General features: G+C 42.4%; 1 protein-coding gene across 1 annotated transcript in view; it reads left to right on the plus strand.

Moving 5' to 3' along the window:
* Positions 1 to 18,084, plus strand: part of fnbp1a (formin binding protein 1a) — a 34,218-nt gene extending 16,134 nt beyond the window's left edge. Inside the window, exons 8-18 of the mRNA XM_041937378.1 lie at positions 1,403 to 1,531; positions 1,652 to 1,798; positions 2,289 to 2,465; positions 2,556 to 2,747; positions 6,314 to 6,328; positions 6,465 to 6,574; positions 10,111 to 10,243; positions 13,130 to 13,275; positions 13,426 to 13,562; positions 14,337 to 14,495; positions 17,949 to 18,084. Of these exons, the coding sequence (XP_041793312.1) occupies positions 1,403 to 1,531; positions 1,652 to 1,798; positions 2,289 to 2,465; positions 2,556 to 2,747; positions 6,314 to 6,328; positions 6,465 to 6,574; positions 10,111 to 10,243; positions 13,130 to 13,275; positions 13,426 to 13,562; positions 14,337 to 14,495; positions 17,949 to 17,977 (1,374 nt within the window). The 3' untranslated portion in view covers positions 17,978 to 18,084. The remainder of the gene's footprint in view (positions 1 to 1,402; positions 1,532 to 1,651; positions 1,799 to 2,288; positions 2,466 to 2,555; positions 2,748 to 6,313; positions 6,329 to 6,464; positions 6,575 to 10,110; positions 10,244 to 13,129; positions 13,276 to 13,425; positions 13,563 to 14,336; positions 14,496 to 17,948) is intronic.
* The last annotated feature ends 4,502 nt before the right edge of the window (positions 18,085 to 22,586 follow it).

The following is a 22,586-nucleotide window of genomic DNA, read 5'->3' on the forward strand; positions in this document are numbered from 1 at the left end:
ATTCACTATGTAGCAGACTATATATTTGATGAGTTTCTGTACATTTGGTCAAAGTTTTTGTTACTGTGTATTGTTAAGTGAGTAGAAGATGGACTGATCTGTGTATTGTTACTGATTTGTACAATTTTATAGTGAAAAAATAATGGAGCACCATGCAAAAGTTTGGGCACCACAAGTGATTTGAGCTCTCTTTTACCAATGTCTCTGATCTTAATTAGCTTGATAGCACTGTGGTTTGTTCACAATTATTGTTGGGAAAGTGAAGCAAATTGCAAAGCTTTAAAAATACTGTAACTCCTCAAACCTTCAACAATCACCGGCCATCCTCCTCTAAGCAGCTGCCAGGCTATAAGATGACAGCAAAGCATGTTCAGGTATCCATTCCTCAGTTTATTTAAGTGGCAGTTGACAGGAACGCTGGATGTCAGTTTGAGGTCTGAAATACAAAGCAAACTTTCGGAGAGAACTGCTTGTAGGATTGTTTGAAAGACAAATCAAACCCCCGTTTGACTGTAAAGATCTTCATTAATATTTAACAGACTCTAAAGTGGTGGCGTCCCGATGGGGTGAACCACACATCACCACTGACCCAACTCAACCACATAACTGTTAAACTACCAAAGCCATGGAATTTATTAACAGAGACATACGAACAACCAAGACAATTAATCAAAGCTAACAAAAGACATTAGGTCAAAACACAACATAAAATCCCAGGCTGAGAGGCAGCTAGACCAGCAGTCCCATGCCAGAAGCCTCGCATCCACAGGAGCTTTTAAGCCCTTCAGTCCCTGGTCAGGTGCATCTCAATCAGCAACCAGATGTAGCACACCTGGTCAGAGTAGAGGGGACATGAGAGGAGAAGAGACGAACAGCACAGGGAACACACACAACAATATTCACTCTGTAATGGACATAGTGAATGATTTCAGACACAGCCAACGTGATTATTCTCCTTTTCATCTGATTATGTTTCAGGAGTATTTGAGCATTTACTGTATTTTCACAGTTTTTTCTGTCTTTTTTACTATGAGATGTTCAATTTATGTCTTATGCATATAGCTGGTGTCACGACGGGGCTAGCCAAGCTTAGCATGAATATTGAAGCGGGGGAAACTGCGAGCTCCAGAAGTTCTTGCTCTGGCTCTGTCCTGTCTCTAAACCACATTTAAAAGTTGCTAATTAATATATGTGTGTGTGTGTGTGTGTGTGTGTGTGTGTGTTTAGAGGGAATTACAGCTGCTTTAATTTCTTGTTCCTCACCTAACTCCCTCTAAAACTACAAGCTGTATCACTTGTTTTTGTTGGGATTGAACAAACAGGATACAACATCTTCCTGGCTGAGTTGTAACGGTGCTGTAGATATTATTTAGTGTAAATCTCTGCTGTTTGCTGGTTTCAGGCTCGTCAGACTGCTCAACAGAAAAAACAAGCTGCTGATGAATCCAGGAAAGACTATGCTACCAGTTTAAACCAGTTTAACCAGGACCAGCACCAGTACTACCACACACTGGTACCAGTTATATACCAGGTAAAGCAGCAGTGACACATACTAGTACCAGTTATATACTGACACTTCACACACAGCTATATGCCAGGTGAACCAGGCTCAGTACAACAGAATGTATTAACTCATGTTTCTGCGTTGCAGCGTATCCAGGATATGGAGGAGCGGCGGATCGAGAGAATCTGTGAAGCGATGCGTTCATCGGCGGAGGCAGAGAGAAAAGTTCTTCCTGTTGTGAGTCGCTGTCTGGATGCCATGATGGATGCTGCTGAGAGCATCCAGCCCAGGATGGTGAGTCTCCTCTGTGCTAAAGTCTGGATAGTTTTGGGGGAAGTTTTTGGTAGTTTGTTGAAGTCCATGGGTATGCGTATATGAAGTACTGAGTCCAGTTTTGGAGAAGTAGACCGGCTCATCAACCTCATACAGATAGACAGCGAACATCACCATCATTGTTGTTTCAGTTATCAGTGACACTGGAGGAAACATTCAGACACCTGAACGCTGCACAGAGGCAGGTACTGGCTCAGTGTGGTGGGGGGTCTGTAGTAAAGGGCTCAGAAACAGCAGAATGTCTTTCTGGTGTTTATTATTATACTTGAACAACCTTCATCAGAGTTTCAGTCTGAGACACGACTTCCTCCTCTCGCAGCATCTTTTATACATTGTTCTTTAGACCACCTTGATATCATGTCATCTGCCATTCCTAAGCAGTCTACCTAAGGAGTCTGTGTGTGTGTGTGTGTGTGTGTGTGTGTGTGTGTGTGTGTGTGTGTGTGTATAGGACACCCGGCAGGTGGTGGAGGTGTATAAATCAGGCTTTGAACCCCCAGGTGAAGTTGAGTTTGAGGACTACAGTGCCACCATAAGGCGAAGCATCTCTGAGTCCAGTTACCTAGACAACCGAGCAGAGGGGCGGAGACACAGCAGAAAGCTGTGGCCCTTTATACGAAAAAACAAGGTACACAACTAAACACACACGCACACGTGCACACACATACATCAAACACACACACCTGGCTGTGCTGACCGCACCTCTCTCTCTCTCCAGCTGTTGACCCTCCTCTCCTCCCCCCGGCAGCCTCCTCCGCCCCCCCCAACCTCGCCTTCACCAGGGGGTGTGATCAGCAGTCCCCAGTCCCCGCCCCCTGCCTCTAGGGAACCAATCACACAGCGGCTAAATGACCTCATGACCTCTGGCTCCAGAACCAGGAAACAGTGCCTGCGCAGCCTCAAGAGAGGGGTATACACACACACCCACAAGTGTATATACACACACACACACACAAGTGTATACACACACCCACAAGTGTATATACACACACACACACAAGTGTATACACACACCCACAAGTGTATACACACACACACACACGTAAAGGCCGTCCACACAGGCAATGATAACTATAGCAATAACAAATACAATAATAATTTACAGAATCGTTGTCAGGAATGGGGTTACAGGGGAACAAAGACAACATCAAGGAAAAAGGTTCACACTGAATCTGGAACGACACGGGATCTCTGACAAGAGGGTAACGGAGACAACGACCCGACAAAGACTGGGGGAAGACACAGACTTAAAAACACAAGGAAGGACCACTAATGACACACAGCTGAAACACATCAGACAATCACAAGGGCGGGAAAACACAGGAAGTAAAGCAAACAAAGAAAGATAACTTGAACCTTCAAAATAAAACAGGATGTGACAAAAACAGACAATGACAACACACAATAGGAAACTTTAACAAAAGACAGGCGTGCACAGCACGGATCATGACAATCATTCTAACTCAAGAGTACACACCACATCTGTAACAACAGTGAAAGTGGTGAACAGTGTCATGGCATTACATTCAACGTGGCAGGCGACACTGAGAGACTCATCAGAATCAGCATCGGCATTATTGGCCAAGTATGTGTGCACATACAAGAAATCTGACTCTGGTTATAAACATTGCACTCAATCAGTGTACTTGCATAGGAAATAAAGGACATACAGCTCAATGACAACAAAAGACTAAAACAAAAAACAAGCAAAAATCTGAGTAGTAGTGCAACAAATATAAAATAAACAGTGAACGATATATGCAATGAGATTTTTAATGTGTAGCTATGTATGTTGACAGGGACCGTGAGTGATGAATGTTCATGTTAACTCTCTGCATTAACGGGTGATAAATGTCCAAATGTCTGTTGCATCTTCTGGACGATTGAGGCTATGTTTGAAGTCCACATTAGATCCTGGGAGATAGTGGATCTCTGAAACCTGAAGGTTTCTACAGTGGAACAGTGTTGTTGAGGATGGTGATGGGGGGCAGTGTTGAGGGGCTTCTCCTGAAGTCCACTATTATCTCCACGGTTTTGAGCATGTCCAGCTCCCGGTTGTTCTGACAGCACCAAGGACCAGTTGATCGACCTCCCGTCTGTATGCAGACTCATCACCATTTGGGCTGAGGCTTGTGTTGTCGGCAATCTTCAGGAGACAGGTCTCCTGAGGTGCAGCCTTCGATGTAGAGGGGAGAGCACACAGCCCTCGGGGACTCCAGTGTTGATGGTCCAGGTGCTGGATGTCATTTTCCCCAGTTTCACCTGCTGCTTCTTGTCCGTCACAGAGTTTGTTATCCACTGAGAGGTGGAAGCCGGCTCAGTGACCTGAGTGAGTTTTGAATTTCACGTTGACCTGAAATCCACAAACAGGATCCCTGCACATGTTCCTGGGTGGTCACGGTGCTGCAGGATGTAGTTCAGTCCCATGCTGACCGTGTCCTGCACTGACCTGTTTGCCTGGTTGGCAAATTGCAGGGGGTCCATCGGGGAGCCTGTGATGTCTTCAGGTGAGTCAACACAAGTCTGTCAAAGGATCTCATTATCACAGACGTCTGAGCGATGGGTCTGTAGTCATTTAATCCAGAGGTGGAGGATTTTTTTTAGCACCTGAGTTATTATGCAGTGTTTGAAGCATGAGGGAAATGATTTGTTGAAAATCTGCGTGAAGATGGGTGTCAGACTGTCAGACAGGAGTGGGATGCACCATCTGAGCCCATCCTGATCTTCTGTCTCTTGAAGAGGTGACACACATCCCGTTCACGAATCCCGAGTGCTGGTGGAGGGTCAACCTGCAGAAGAATGTGTTCAGGTTTTTGGCTAGTTGATGGTTCCTCAGCCATGTGGGGGGTGGTCTTCTGCAGCTGATAATGTCCTGCATTTTTTTCCACACTGAGGAAGGGTTGTTAGCTGGAAAGCTGTCCTCTAGCCTTTTGGTGCACCATAAGATAAGAAAAAACTTTTCTAATGCCCAGCCGGGGAAATTCGGGTGTTACAGGCAGCTGACAATAGTAGTAGAAATAATGGCAGAATGGAGAAACACAAATACAAAATAAAAGCTGACTATACATAAATGCACATTTTATACAAAGAACTATATAAAAATATTGCCATAAATGAACTGTTCCTCTCAGAGTCCAAAGTCCCAGCAGACCACTGCAGATGCAACCACAGAGTCTTAAAATGTTTTAAACAGCGTCCTACATACCTCAGTCTTCTCAGCAGATCCAGCCAGTTCAGTTTATTGTTGAGGTGGACACCCAGGTTTGCTGCTTTAATCTTTTTTGTCAGTGTGTTTCTGGTTTGCTTGTACGGGACTCTGGCCCTGTTTAGGTGAGTTTAGCCGAGAACCAGGTGTATTGTTGTATGTGCAGAAGGTCTTAGTTGGCACAAACTGGTCCTCACAAAAAAATAGTGTGAGATGTCACAGAGTCAGTGAGTCCATCCAGATCTGTTGCAGCAGCCTGTCAAACAGTCCAATCAGTGCAGTCTGTAGTTCAGAGTTCACATCATTTCACAGTCTTAACTACAGGCCTAGCAGATTTCAGTTTCTGCCTGTAGGTTGGAATAAGATGGACCGAACAGTGATCAGAGAGTCCCAAGGCTGCACTGGGGACAGAGCCACATGTGTCCTTTAATACTGTGCAGCACTGGTCCAGTGTATTACTCTCCCTTGTGGGACACTCAGTGTGCTGTCTGTGTTTTGGAAGGTCGTGGCTGAGATTTGGTCTGTTGAAGAACAGCGAGCAGAGAGTCTGAATGTTTCTGCTCCGTGGTTGTTACCTGGTCAGCCAGGTGATGTGACCTCACTAACACAGGCCTGAGGTGGGATGTAAATAACCAGAATAAACGAGGAGAACTCCTGCAGTGAATAAAAGGGTTCACAGTTTATGAATGTGGTCTCCAGGTGAGGGCTGCATGATGACATCTGTACACCACCTTCATTCATGTAGTAGCTCCGTTACGTGATCCACTTGGAAAAGGTGGCAGCCGGGCAGGTGTAACACAGTGTCCGTTGTGTGCTCACTGAACCAGGTTTCAATAAAGCACAGGGTGGCAAACCTGCAAATATGTGTTTGTTCTGTTTAGGAGCAGCAGTTCGTCCTGTCACCTTATTGTTGTATGTTATCAACCTCATTGAGGTTTGACAACATGCACCCCAGGGTCTCCTTATCCTCATCCTCAAATCCTGACCCTCTTCCAAGTAAGAAATCATGTCTGCTGACTCCATTTCTGGCACATCAGTGTGGATGCTCACATTGTTATTGTTCTTGGTCTGGACAGCACTGTAAATTTGTGTGTATGTGCGTGTGTGTGTGTGTGTGTGTGTGTACAAATGTATACACATGTTTGTGTCCACATGAATACACACACGTATGTATGCACATATATACACACGTATAGAGTATTACATAATATTAACCCGACTGTGTTTTTAATGTTGTCATGTTTTTTTCATGCTCTTCTCTGATTGGACAGCTGTCACTCAAACTGGTCAGTAACACACCTGTGTTTCTGTGAAATCATACATGTCTATTAAACCACATTTACTGTTATCTGTGTGTGTGTAACTATAATGTAGTATAACATGATATAATATATTACTATGTACTGGTGTGTTTTGTTGTAGGGGTCCGGTCCTGCAGACTGCAGTCATCTTCCTCCTGAACAGAGACGAAAGAAACTTCAAACCAGAATCAACAACATCAACCAGGAGATCCAGAGAGAGAGAGAGCAGAGGTGCACACACATATACAGTGCACACATACACACACACATACACACATATACAGTGCACACATACACTCACACATATACAGTGCACACATACACACACACACATATACAGTGCACACATACACACACATATACACATATACAGTGCACACATACACACATATACAGTGCACACATACACACACACATATACACATATACAGTGCACACATACACACACACATATACAGTGCACACATACACACATACACACACACATATACAGTGCACACATACACACACACATACACACATATACAGTGCACACATACACACACACATATACAGTGCACACATACACACACACATACACACATATACAGTGCACACATACACACACACATATACACATATACAGTGCACACATACACACACACATATACACATATACAGTGCACACATACACACACATACACACATGCACAGTGCACACATACACACACACATGCACAGTGCACACATACACACACACGTACACACATATACAGTGCACACATACACACACACATATACACATATACAGTGCACACATACACACACACATACACACATATACAGTGCACACATACACACACATATATACAGTGCACACATACACACACACATACACACATATACAGTGCACACATACACACACACATGCACAGTGCACACACACAAAAGCACACAAACGTTAATCCACTTTAACACAGTGAAACACACATGCCCCACCTGAAGGGAGGCAACATGAAGGAAGAAACACAAAGCTGGATAAACCAGATTTATGTTCATTTAAATAAATAAAGGAAAACAATGAGAAAACAAAGGGAGAGAAAGAGAGAGAGAGATGGAGGCGGAAGAGAGTTGGAGATGTGGTGGTCTGTCCATACTTCCACACAAAATGGTCATAAATTGACATAAACACATTCATGGCGATTGCCCCTTGCAGAATCCTCCACTGTACATCAACAGTCCTTTTCTTTAGGGGTGGTTTACAGTATATAAAACCCTCCATACTGGCTTAGTACATACACAGTACTACAGTCCACATCCACTTATTGTCTCCACACAGCGTCCACTCTACCATTCAGTTTACATTTGTTCAGTGCTTCCACACAACATTGATGCGAAACTTTTATCTTTAACTGTGTAAGTCCACATTGTAACAGTTGCTCACATTTAATGAGGGTCCAGAAACCCCTTTCAGATTTGAAGCAATTCCCAGTTATCACCGCCATCTGGTGTTTCCACTCTATCACTGTACTCCTGCAGCACTTTGACCTTGTCCTCCGTCAGCCTCTCAGTCCACCATGAACATCTAGAATGTTCCTGGTCTGTTCAATTGACCTCTGTGGACTCATTAAACATGGAGATGTTGATGTTGGAGTCATTGAAGGTGGAGTTCCAAGAGTCGTGTTTTGCCTCTTCTTTTCTTTTTATTATACATGAATGATTTACTGTTTCAAGTTGTTGAAGGTGGAGTCAGTGAAGCTGGAGTTGTTGACGGTAGAGTTGTTCAAGGTGAAGTCATTAAAAGTGAAATTATTGAAGGTGCAGTTGTTGAAGTTGGAGTTATTGAAGGTGGATTTCCACAGGGTCGTGTTTTGCCTCCTCTTTTCTTTTTATTGTATACGAATGACTTACAGTCAGTCTGGAGTCTGTTCATGGTCTCATACACTCTCATAAAAACAATATAAATAAAGTGAACATTACAACAATTGGCCTACAATACTTTTTATTTTGGCCTAAATAAATTTTCTGTTTTTTTTTTATTTGAAAGTCGGCTATCAAAGTGTCTACTTAGAGAAATTCTGGCCCTTGGTCAAATGTAGTTAAGGACTTCTGGCTAACACGGAATATGTGCTGCCAAAACAGATTCCACCCCCCCGTGTGTGTACAGATTTTCAATGTGTGCATTAAAAAATTTAAAAATAAAAATGTAAATAAAGTGCCAATGTGTGTACACCTGTGGATGCAGGTGTAAGAGTCGTGTGGATAAACACAGGAACAGAGTGAATGAATAAGCGATGACATCCATGAATCATGTGACTTAAATGTCACTTGTCTCTTCCCGTAACGAAATCAACAGATGTGTATAGAGCAGGCATGGGCAAACTACGGCCCGAGGGCCATATGCGGCCCGTTACAAAATTTAATCCGGCCCGCCGAACTTGAACAAACTATATCAATAAACCTTGTTAATGTTTTATTTTCCCTGCAATTCTGGCTTTTTCCCAATAGATGGCGCACTCTAGATACATTGAGCTTTGTTGAGGTGAAGCGTATTACTCCACGTTTGCGCTTTACTCTTCCACCCTCAGCCCTTCTGTAAAGATGAGCGGAGCTAAGAATGTCCAGTTTTTAATAAGGAGTGGACAACTAAATATTTTTGACTGAACACCGATCAGGCGGTGTTTAAAGACGATGATACAGCAAGAAAACTGACTCCAGACTTTGATGCGCTGGATAAAAAGGGAGACCAACAACACTGTTCCCACTGAAATTAAAAGTACGTTTCTCCGTTGTGTTATGTAAAAAATGCATTTGAAACTAATTTGTTCTGTCTGTTAAGGGATGCACATATGTGGTGCGCAGGTGCACGTACGTTCTCAAAACCAAGTGCGCAAATGTAGCGCGATCAAATATAACGCGCTCCACATACTGGCGCGTTGTCACTGTTCCGTCCTCGCGCTGCTCGTTGTTGAGTTTTGGCTTTAGGGATGATTGAATAGAAGGAGAGGACAAGTAGACCTGCATCTCCTACCGTTTTTTAAATGAAGACAGTCAGGAGGAGACTGATGATGATAATATCCTTAAGGATAACACAACTTTCAATGCTTTAAAATAATAAAAAGAGTCATTTCAATAAATAGCTCAGTTCTGTGGGAGACAGATATTTAGTTGTAATGCTTTTGTTCATTTTCAATTGAAATTAAAGCACACGTGTTCTGCATATCTCATGATATTTTATTTTCTCTTATGAGGTGGATTACCAAAACACTCCATCCATCTGCTCCTGGTCCGGCCCCCCAGTCAAATTTTAGAACCCTTTGTGGCCCACAAGTGAAAAAGTTTGCCCACCCCTGGTATAGAGTGATGATGAGGCTGTAGCCTTCCTTAAATTAATGAATGAAACTAACTCAAATGTCTGATTTTCATCATGTTTTCCATCGTTTGACGTTAGACTGGGACTCTTAATGACATCATCTTGTGTCCTCTTCCTCTGCAATAGTTTAATTGCACCAACTGGAGAATTCGCTCCACCAGCTGTTTATCTCCATCAACCAATGAAGTCACACAAGAGTGGATAGAAACAAGCCTTCAGTCGTGTTTTGTTTTCACCATTTTCTGTGAATTCAGTTTTAGCTTCATCTGGATGAAACTAACATGAAAGAGTCCGTGTTTCAGCTAGAATGAAAACCACATTTCCATTATTGCTTCCTGTGATTTTTCTGAAATGTATGGATTATTTCCTGCGTGTGCTGTGTATTAAATATTGTATAACGTGTGTGTTGTTTCAGAGATGCTCTGCTGAAGATGAGGGAGGTGTATGAGCGAAGTCCTCAGATGGGCGACGCAGGCAGTTTGGAGCCTCGACTGGAGGAAGTAAAACAGAGTCTACAGAAGTTAGAAGACGAGCTGAGGAGGAACCAGGTTTATGCTATAAATAATTTTTATAAACATAGTGCACACACAATATACATACACTGTACCATCACCAGATACTTCCACAGTATTGGAACCTAGGAACCGTCCAATAACCAACCTGCATGATGATCTGCTGAAGGAGCCATGGGATCTCGGCTTGCTGTGGGGACCAGGCCTCAAGTCCTCAGCGTCCCTTGATGCCAGTGGCCGGGGTAGGGGACATCACATCAAGTGGTGTGCAAGGAATTAGTAGCACGGCAAGAGAGTGGAGGTTTGTGCGAGGCTAAAAACTAGCCATAGCTGGCCGGCTCGCCCATCCATCCTGCTCTCTAATGTCTGCTCCCTGGACAATAAATCACTGGTGGATTTTGTGAAAGATGCAGACCATTTTATTTACCACTGTCCAGATAGTATGAGTATGGATTCCCCCCAGTGCAAATGCTAAGGAGGTGTCAAGTGAACTGTGTGGGGCAATTAGCAAACTGTAGAATGCACACCCAGATGGACTGTCGCCAAAGTTTTCTACCATGCAAATCTCAAGTCAGTGCGTCCTAAATTCTGTCAACGGGTGGACTTTGCAATGAGAGGTGTTAACGCATTGGATTTGTACACAAACATCCCTGGTGTATAACAGGTGGAGCCTCTCCCCCACCTGGGCAATTTAGGCCACTTTGCTAATCCTAGCACACAGACCACTCCTCAGATGCTCCAAACAAGTTCTGAATCATGTGAAACCTGGCCAGCAGGAATGATCTTTGCTCTTCAGGGCTTTTATGAGCTCACTGACCCATGTTAAGGGATAAATGACACATCAGTCTGAATATGGACCCAGTGCTACATTAAGCAACGCTGGAGTTGAACTCTGACAGCTGTTGGTATGAAGGACCTGTGGTAGCGTTCCTTCTTACAGGGTGGATGCAGCAGTCTGTTACTGAAGGAGCTGCTGAGGCCCCCACTGTGTCATGCAGGGGGTGGGAGGGGTTGTCCATGATAGATGTCAGCTTGGCTAACATCCTCCTCTCACCTACATCCTCAGTGGTGTCCAGAGGACAGTCCAGGACAGAACCAGCTCTCCTGACCAGTCTCTTCAGTCTCTGTCTGTCCCTCTCAGAGCTTCCACAGCCCCAGCAGACCACTGAGTAAAAGACTGCAGAGTCAACCACAGAGTCATAGAAAGTTCTCAGTAATGTCCTACAGACTCCAGAGGACCTCAGTCTTCTCAGCAGAAGGAGACGACTTTGGTCCTTCCTGTACAGGACATCAGTGTTAGTGGACCAGTCCAGTTTATGGTTGAGGTGGACACCAGGTACACTGGTGTAGTAAGTGGTGCTTTCGTGTGGAAGTCTATCACCATCTCCTTGGTCTTGCTGGTTTGATGTCCAGGTGGTTCAGTCCACACCAATTGACAAAGTTAGTGATGACTTCCCTGTATTTCAAATCGTTCCCCTACACATCCAACGATGGCTGTATCATCGGAGAACTACAGTGTGCAAAGCAGTAATCAGAGCAAACGGCGGCTATTATGAAGAAACTAGATTCTAAAACATGTTTTCAGTTATTTCACATTTGTTGTTAAGTACATAACTCCACATGTGTTCATTCATAGTTTTGATGCCTTCAGTGTGAATCTACAATGTAAATAGTCATGAAAATAAAGAAAATGCATTGAATGAGAATAAGATTTAAGACTACAGTCTACAAAGTTCTGACACTAACAAATGTCTTATCAAACATTTTATCACTCTTTTTTATTACAACCCAGATTCCAAAACAGTTGGAATGCTATGTAAGTCATAACTAAAACAGAATGTGATCACATGCTAATCGTTTTTGACATTTACTCAACTGAAAACAGGTCAAAGACAATGTAAGTAATGATTGAGCTCATCAGCTTCAGTGATTTCTGTAAATATCTGCTGATTCTGAATCTGATGCAGCAACACGTTTCAAACACGTTGAGACAGGAGCAACTAAAGACTGGGAAAGATGTGGAACGCTCCAGAAACACCTGTTTGGATCATTCCACAGGTAAACAGGCTGATTGGTAACAGGTGAGAGGATCATGATTGAAAGGCTCAGTGGTTCACAGCGAGGATGGAGCGAGGGTCAACACTTTGTCAACACGTGATTTGATAAAGAGATTAACACCTGGACTCAGGAACACTTCAGGAAACTGCTGTCAGGAAACACAGATTGATTGGAAATGACTGATTATGTTTTTATTCATGTTTCAAACATCATCCCAACGTTTTGGAATCTGGGTTGTAGCAAAGATCAACATTTCACCTCCATGCGTTTATGTGTGAGTGTGGGTATCTGTCCGCTAATATCACATACTACTGGACCCATCAACCTCCTATTTTTGTACACATTTGTGACTGTATGCAGAAGAACCTCTTGTGGTTGCAGTGATTTACAATTTTTATTGACAACTTATTGTACTGACTGCTCTCTTTCATACGGCTACTGACTCCTCACACTTAACCAGCTGGTAGGGGCTCAACCCCAGATACACCTGGTGGAGATCACTCTATTGACTGGACTCTTCTAGTTCACACTGAATGAAGAGAGTCAACTGAAAGGGACAGGTGCATGCAGGTGTTGCAAAAATTACTTTAAGTTACTTATTGTAGTTTCATAAAAATCTCACACCTTTCAGGCTCATTACTCAGTCAAACTGAGTGAACAAACTAGGCCAGGCGTTGGCATACAGCCCTGATGTGCAGACGCTGTGCGCTAATGGCTCTTTGAGTGGCGAAGGTTTCCAACCCCTGGACTCGGCGGATAACTACAAATGACAGAATCTGGAGAGATGCTGATTTTTGTGCTGTCTCCCACTCTGTGTATCTGTATCTGTGTATGTTAATGTATTTTGTACGTGTGTTTGTGTAGGAGTGGCTGACAGACACAGAGAGTCGACTGTCTGATCACAGCAGTAGAAGACAGAGTGGAGGTTGTGGGTTAAACTCCCAGGTGACAACGCCAGGCAGCAGCAGCCTGAAACAGCTGAACAACCGCAGTCCAGCCAGCAGAGAGAGGTACTAATTACTGATTACTGACGATTGATTTTAGATGATTGATTATTGTGAACATTTTCCAGCACACAGACTCATATAGACTGTCAACATTATTAAACCTGTCTCTATCCCTCCTCGTCTGTCTCTCTGCCTGTCTCTCTCTCTCCTCAGTCCTGATGGCAGCTACACTGAAGACCATAGTGCAGAGCTTCACTTTAAGTCTCGTAGTTCAGAGTTTGATGATGACTTTGATGATGAAGAACCATTACCAAGTATTGGCACCTGCAAGTCCCTTTACCCATTCCAAGGTACTTTGTTGTTATTTTACTGCATTTGGCCTTACAGTCAGTACATCACCTTACTTACAGGCACACAGCGATCTCACCATTAGTTTTAGTGCAGATCATAAGGGTTTTACCACAGTATCCCTGTATCAAACTAATTTCTTTGATTGGAAGTAAAACCCTTGAGCTGGAATGGAAACAGCACTCGTGTCCATCAAGAAGGTTGTTAAGTCTTCGGCTCATAGTGAGTTGTCCCAGATGGTATAGTAGTTTTCTAACATGTTTGATTTTCTGATTCAAAAACTGGATGTGTCTGTAGTTTGGAGTCTGTATCCAGTGAATGCACACGGACGGGATCTAGGATCTAGGATCTAGGATCTAGTGGGAGGGCTGGAACAGTATCCAAGGGGAGTGTTGGAACAGGGCATCTTATGAACTGAGTCACTGAATCAGTTTATTATCTGAAAGTCAAGTTTTTGATTTTTCCAGTCAGATTGTGATTTCACCTTGTCTTCTATGAATTAAAATCCAGGCCTGAATGTCTTCACAAGATATGATACACATTTATCTTCTTTCAACACGAAAAAAATCAGATAAAGTCATGCAGTCGTTGTTGACATCCTCTTGTTGTTTTCTTTCTTGCTTTTTGATAAAGGCACTATACTCAATTGTGATATAAAAAATATTTTTTTGGCCCCCATTTTGATTACTCAGAACACATGTTGAGTTCTGTTCTGGATCAACTGGTTCCACTCTGGTTCTCTGTGGTGTGAAGATGTTGCTATTGATCTTCTGCAGGTCAGAATGAAGGCACTCTGTCCATGGTGGAGGGAGAACTACTTTCTGTAGTGGAAGAGGACAAAGGTGATGGTTGGACCAGAGTTCGGAGGAACCTTGAGGAGGAGGGATATGTCCCCACCTCATACATCAAAGTCTTCCTGGACAGCAGTGCCAAAGGTGCCATGACCTACATTTGACCTTCACACCAACTACATATGACCGTCAGAAGACCTACACAAGAACTTTACAAGTTCAACACAAGACCTACATGTGACCAACATAAGATCTACACATGGCCATAACATGACCATTTAATGACCTGAACCTGACCTCAGTTTGACTGTTAAATGACCTCTACATAACATTAAGTGACCTCTTGTTAAACATGTACAGATGATGGTCTCTGACCTCCAGATGAACTTTGACCTTTCTTTTGTAAACCCCAAGTAATCCTCCCCACCTGATGACATCTGTGAACTTTGAGCTTTGATCTGTGAATGTCAAGACGTTGGTTACAGTAGCAGCTTCTCTGTGTCTATATATGCTCTGCCTGTCTGTGTGCTGAACACTACCTGAAGTTCTTATGCTGCTCTTTGTTTTCTGAGTGAAACTACCTGTGTGACACACCTGTACACCTGTAGGGCAGGTGTGTCTGATCTTAGTCTCTGCCTCCGTGGGGGCGTGGCCCACAGAGGTATGTCTGTCAGAGGACTGAACTTGCCTCCTCACACCTTTTGCAGAGGCCGGACTGATGCATTCAGGTGCTCCTGGAACACCTGTTCACATGCTCACATGCACACGAGTAGATGTTCTGAACAGGGACCAGTGTGCACTGTGGGATGCTTAAGATCACTGCTGTCTTTAATGGCAGGCAGTAGATGTCTGTGAAGCTTCTCAGTCATGGTTATCCAAGAAGGCCTGAATCTGGGGAGCTGGACTTTGTTGTAGAAACATGAAAATGAACTGACTGCTGGGGAGTCCCAGGTATTTAACCTCTGTGGTGTTATCACAGTCATTGATACTACTTGTTTGTGCTCCTGGCTGTGTACACAACAGTCATTAGAGCAGCCCACATGACAACTGTGAATGGTTGTTAAATCCCTTGTGAAGGGATGAAAGGACAGCATGGTAGGTGGGGGATAAGTGGTGTCGTAGACCTCCTCCTTTGTTGAGGGATGGTTTCTCTATTTCTCTGTTTCTCTTTCTCACAACCAAAGCATCTAGTGCATGCAGTCCAATGCAGTGAGGAATGCACAGATATATATATTGGAAAATAAAAGAACTACAAGAAACTAAACAAAAGCATGACTCAACACAGGTAGACCAACTCCTCAGGCCACGACTCAGCAGTTCACCTCCATCTAAAAGATAAGGGACAGTCATTGGAGGACAACAACATACATGTTTTGGACAGAGAGGACAGATGGTTTGAAAGAGGAATGAAGGAGGCTATTTACATAAAAATAGAGAAACCATTCCTCAGCAAAGGAGAAAATCGATGACACCACTTATTCCCCACCTACAATCCTGTGCCTTTCATACCGTCACAAGGGATTTAACACCTCGGCGAGTCCAACGACGGTCGCTTACGCTTGGCCTCAGGGGACTCCAGTGACTCTAATGGCACAGTCGGGAACACTAACGACCCAGGTGCTGTCAATTACCGTGGTGACGACACCACAGATGTTAAATAACTGGTACATCCCACCAGCCAATAAGACCTTAAGAAGCCTCTTGGGTGAGAGGCGAAACGTTTTCAAGTTTCTACAATCAAGGCAGCTGCTCTTGATTGAACAGGCAGTGGTTCTTCAATCTATGTTCTTCTGAAAAGAGTCACACTACTGTTAACATCCAGAGTCACTTCCAGACCAATTCAATCCAATTGACCATAAGACATCTCGGGATACTTTAGGAGCAAGCCTTAGAGAATACCCAGCGTGCATTTCAAAACAACCAGCAGCGATGGTGAAGATTTTGAGAGTTTAGACTCCAGAGTAGAACCTACCAAGTTCAATCTCGTGAGTACTTTAGTGTGAACATGCTGTATTCTGTATTTTAATCTGGTCATGTGGTCTGAGGGGGGGGTGAAGCCTGAACAGCTCCTGTTTTTATTGTATAGATCTGGATCTTCTGCTTCTGTCTGTCTATGAGATCAGTTTCTGTAAGTGCAGAGTCTGTCCTGGATGTCAGGTTTAACTGTCCATTCAGCCCACACCTTGTGTGCTTCATTAAAATGTGCCAAAAGTTTGCAGGATTTAAATATTAATGTAAAAACTTCCTACTGTCCACAAACAGACTTACAGTTTTAGCCGCTGTCAAATATCAGTAATACTGATCTACAGTCAGATCTGTTCAGTGATATCTGGAACCAGGGACTGATGCTGGATCAGTTTATCAGGTGATGTTTTAGATGTTGAGATGTTAAGACATCGCAGAAATATGAGAGAGATCATCAGACATATAGACAAACCTGAATCTGTTTCATTCATATAAAAAACTGATATCTCCACCAGCTCCATTTTCAGTGTTAAGTTGGTTAAGGATTTGGTCTCTGATTGCTGGTTGTTGTATTTCCACCAGCTACACCATCAGTGTCCAAACACATTCAACAGATTAAACACATTAAACATATGAAACTGCGTCAATGATAAAGGCTTATTGAGGGAGCAGCAGATTCTCCTCTATGACACCAGAATTTAAACACTGATGGTGGTGATTTCAGTGTTTTCACTCAGAGGATAAATGACCAATTCAGCCATACACTACTTGGCAAGAGGTATGTGAACACCAGGCACTGTTGAAATATCGATTATTGAGATTAATCAATAATAAACCAAGTTGCACCCAACTTTGTGACACTGACATAGAGTCAGGAGACAGACAGATAATAAACAGATTTAAATGTATGATTTCCAGTTTCTGTCAGCAGTATGAACCTTCAGTGTTCCATCACATTAAAAGTAAACCTGTTTGCAGTGTTTACACGAGTGTGTCAGACCTTATTTATTCTAGAAACCATGAAACAGCTTAATGTTTAGATTAGACCCATTTATTCATTCAGTCAACTCTGCTTCATGTTTTTAGTTTTTTTTTCAGCTTCTCTCTGTTTTTGCATTCACCAACTAAACACAACTACTGACAATGATTTTCATTACTGAATAATCTGCTCATTATTTTAAAATGAATCAATTCAGTGAAATGTCAAAAGTGAAAAAAGTCCATCTCGCCTGCATTGTTTCATTCAAAAGTCAAACGTATTCAGTTTCCCGTTTCTTAAACAGAGAACATGAAACATTTGTTTAGGATCTGATTTCTGTCCATTTATATGCAGACTAACAAAGTTCAGATAGAGCAACAGATTTCTGATCTGTGAAATCAGGAAACTGCTCATCTTCAACAACAACATAATTTGTATTGTCATTACTATTAAACACTGGGAAAGGCATGATCATGAGTGTTAATATAAATCAGTAGCAGCAGTACTGAGTGTAGTTTTTTAGTGACGCTGTCAGTGTTTGTGCTGCAGACGGTCGGCAGCAGTCTGACCTCCTGTCTCACAATATCAGCTCTAACATTTCTGCCTGTCTGTCTGTCTGTCTGTCTTTCTGCCCGCCTGTGTCTATCTTGTAGGCTTTGTGCAGAGTAGTCGGCTAGTCTAGCACAGTAATCGACCAATGAGGACGTCTCGCCACAGGAAGTGATGTAAAGGAAAGAGCTCTGAGGAAGTCCGGTAACAGTTTTTCATTGGACAGTTTAATATCTTGACCAATCAGGTGACAGACTACAGTCAATATGTGATGGAGGAAAACTTCTACGGTTAACTGAGAAATCAGAGATCAGTCAGAGATCAGATATTAGACAGGTCCCAAACACTCTGATCCATACCATGTATGTTACTGTAGATCCAGACTCGTCATCAGATCAGATTTTATTCTTTTTTTGTGTATATGTGAAGAAATGCATGTTTCATGAGAAACAGATTACATGTAGATGAGAAATTAAACTAAATCCTGAAGTTCTGATGAAATTCAACTTTTCAATTCACATTTTTGAGCCCAAAATTCTGATTGAACTTTTTTTGTGTTCAGTTCTTTAAATATATGTTCCAATGTGAAAACTGAGTGTCTGTAATTGATGCGTTTGAATGTTTTCTGATTCACTAATAAACTGATCTGAGATCAGTTTACCCTGCTCTTATAAATCTAGGATGAAATGTGTAAACTTAAAAAAAAATCATGTTTGTAAAAATGTTTTGAAAAGAAAATGTGAAGTGGTGGAGAGGACAGTCCTTCCTGTCGGCTGAGGAGAGATAATAAAACATTTGAGTTCAGAGATAATGGAGAAACTGAGTGAAATACTTAAAGGACAACGAAGCTGCTGTGATGTTCGTCAGGACAAACTGTAAAGTTCAAACTGTTTCAACTTCAGTTTCAAACTCATGTGAACGTCGAAGTTTAACCACTGAAGAGTCAACTGTGTGTAAATAAACACTGTAGCTGCAGAGGTGTAGTCCCGCCCCCTGTATATGTACCGACATGAACCCCCCCAGTTTAACCAGACCATATTAGCCCCACCTCCTGGCCCCTCCCTGCTTGTTGATCAATGATCATGTTATTGTGTGACGTGAAACTTTTTGTTTTATAGTGAGATATTGATCCCTTATTGATTTTTTTTATTGAGACGTGAGACTGCTCATCACGCTGTTTTCAACTTCCTGTATGTTAATCTTTCAAAATAAATTACACTCTGAATCAGAGAGCCTGTCAGCTGTCGTCAATCAGACTCTGTTGCTCAGAGGCACTTTGGCAGAAATATTAAGAGTGAACCAGCAACCTACTTGTCAGCTAATTGGTAGGTGGGGGCTAATCAGGTGTTTCTTTTTTCTTTTTTTTAAATATTTTAATGTGAAAACTTACCTGCTCTGGGGCTTGTTCCGGAAAGCAGGTTTAACCAACTTTGATTCTAACCCTGAAGTCTGGGTCGACTAATCCTGAGATGAGAAAATCATTTTTTGTTTCAGAGATCAGAATTTGTTCAATCAACTGGCTATGTTCACAAAAAAACATCAATGAAGCTCTGGTTCAATGATTCACCATGGCAACAGGTAAATAAGCTCCATTAGGGGGAGATAAAAATATATATGCATGCCTTTGGGGACCACATTTATCTTGACTTAAGCAGAGGTGAGGAAAGGAGTGAAGAGGTTGACACTATCACATTTTATTCAGCATGTTGCACTCAAGTCATCTTTTACCAGACTTGAATTTCCTCAATGGATGATGAAGTGGATGGATCAAACAGATAAGACAGAGTTAGTTATGAACCATGACTGTAAAGTCTTTTCAGATGCACCACCATTATTCTCACTCAGAAATAGTCCATAATGTCTAACATGACATGCTAACTGTCATAAAAAATGTTCCATCAATTCATCACATCAATTGATCATTGATCAGAGTCTGATGTGTCTAAAGCAGGCATGTCAAACTCATTCCATAAAGGTCCGTGTGGCTGCAGGTTTTAGGAGCACAGCAGGCCAACCAATCAGCATCAAGGGATCATTAGTTATCAGCTGAAGACTGAGATCAGCTGATTAATTGATTCCAGCCTGGTGTGCTCCTCCTTGGTTGGAATGAAGACCTGCAGCCACACGGCTCTTTGTGGAATCGGTTTGACATGCCTGGTCTGAAGCGTCATGCAGATCTGTCTGATTAAACTGTGTTTCAGTGTCATGTCGACATGTATTTGTTGGGTGTTTTCAGAATTTGACATATTTTCATGGAAATTACATTCATCATTATACCTTTTTGTTTTTTGTCATGTATGGGGCCCACATTTTGGTTGTGCAACCCTCTATGGGTTATGTTCTAGGTCCCATGTGTTGGGTAGGATGCCACCTACGGCCCGTACATAATACAGACTACTTATGAAGACCTAGGGTCAATTTGTGTTTGTATGTTTGTTTGCCTATATGCTCAAAGAATCGATCAATAATATCATTTAACCTGATGTCAGAGTGAGTTTTTTTTCCATGGTTGTCTGCACCAAACTGAACCGTGCAGAATTAACAAAATAAAGCAGTCAAAGCAGCATGTAGAGACCTGCCATCCATCTTGAGCCTGGTTTTTCTCAGGTAGTGAGAGTCATGTACCTGCCCCTGCCCTTTTACCCTGTTTCCTCCTGTGCTCCTCCCCAGCCTGCTTTTCCCTTCACACTTTCTCTCACGCCTGCTTTGCATCAACCTCATTAACTCTGCCCTGTTCCCAGTGTTTTAACCAGCCAATCAGCTCCTTCCATTCCTCTCACCTCCACCCACCTTCCCCCTGCGCCTCAACCCCAAACTAGTTTAGTGTGTTTTTAATCCTGTTTTCAGCTCCGTCATTTTCGAGTCTTCTTCTTTGTTTATTTTTTGATCCTGTCTGCCTGCTGTTTCATGTAGTTACATGTTTTTTTTTATTTATACTTAAACATATGCAACGGTGCTTTTTAACAATCTAATACAACTAATATCTGCCAACAATACGTGGTTTAGTGTGTAGTGTGTGTTCTACAAGTTTGGACCATGTCATATACACGATGTTTAATTTTTGATGAGGGAAACTCATTAGTGAGACTTGCTCGAAAGGCACTTTTAACTTTCACTTCTTATAAAGGTTTGCTTTCTGAAACTATGTCAAAAAACAAAAAAAGATAATTAAATATTTTAACTTTCAATTTTGAATCAGTTAAAACTTAGATGTAGACTAACTTCTGACGAGGACAGAGACATCCTCTGGATGCCTTGGGTGATGTTAAGCAGAGGATCTGATGAGACTTTCTGAGTTTGCAGGATGATCTTTGTGCTTATCTGTGTACTCTACTTTTGGCGCAGCATGCCAAGAGCAGGACGCATATTGGTGCAGTAGTCTGCCATCAGTGACGCCCCATCAGGCCTGAAGTGTTCTTCACAGTTACAAAAGATACTGAAATTGTCAATAAATTGAGGCTGTCCTCAATATAGTTAGTTAGTATTATCACACTGTTTGTCATGTAGAGTCAGTGGTTCAAACCTGTTTTGCAGTGAGAGTTCAGGTGGTGCAGAGAGCATTTGTATTTAAGGATTGTGAAAATGTCAGAGTTTATTTACTTTATTAATCCCAAGACTGGGAACCCATCACTGTTGAAACACACACGCAACATGCAGTGAAACACATATTGGGGGTGCGCTTACTCAAGGGAACATCAGCCGGCCAATGGGAATACTCCACCACACCCAAATTTTTCTGCCAGTCTGGTGGTGGAATCGAACCGGCAACCTTCCGATCACAAGCCACCTCTCCAACCTCTAGGCCACAGCTGCCCCCAATCCTCCACCACCCTCCCCTAACAGCAGCAGATAGTCCTTAATTCAGGTTTAAAATATATATTGTAATTCACTATGAACGCAACTCTGCAGATTCAGGTTGGTGAAAATTTGGCACTCACTGTCCCACCTAGAGGATCTGTAGAGTGTTGCTCTACCCCCCTTTGGTGCTCTACACCAGCAGGTGGATTCCTGGTAGGCCAGGTCTCAAACAGTTCAGACTTAGAGTTCAGTGGCTAATAAAAAATAAAAAATCTAATAAAAATGTATCATCCAGAGAACCCACTGAGGGGAGGTTATTGTTGGAAAGAAGTTGAAAACCAAAAAATCCCTGAAAATCATTTTGTTCAACAAAAAACGACAAAGTTTGTGATCTGAGTGCTTTGGATAAAATGTATTGAGCAATTTATTCAAATGTTGAAATATGTCATTTACAAGCTGCTGTAATCAGAATGTATAATAACTACAGTAAAACCTGTATTATTACAACATACACATTTTAATCTCATATAAATATTTGATATCAGTGTTTCTGTATTCGTTATTTGTTTCCTGTAAAAAACTAAATGTTCCTGACTCCTCGTGTCTTCTTCCCTCACTGAAATGTTGATTTGTGTCCAACAGAATGTGTCAGATGGTCCTCAGCAGGCTTCAGAACACACTCTCTCTATCGCTCTCTCACACACACTCACACACACTCATACACTCACACACTCACACACACACACACTCACACACACACACACACTCACACACTCAAACACACACACACACACTCACACACACATACTCACACACACACTCACACACACACGCACAGACTTGTACACATTCTTTGATGTGCCTCCAGATGGAGATGTTGTTTCCATGACGACCAAATGAGGAATATTATTAATTTAGACACTCTATCTCATCCATCTGTTTCT

This window comes from Chelmon rostratus, chromosome 5, assembly GCF_017976325.1.
Source record: "Chelmon rostratus isolate fCheRos1 chromosome 5, fCheRos1.pri, whole genome shotgun sequence".
Lineage (NCBI taxonomy): Eukaryota > Metazoa > Chordata > Actinopteri > Chaetodontiformes > Chaetodontidae > Chelmon > Chelmon rostratus.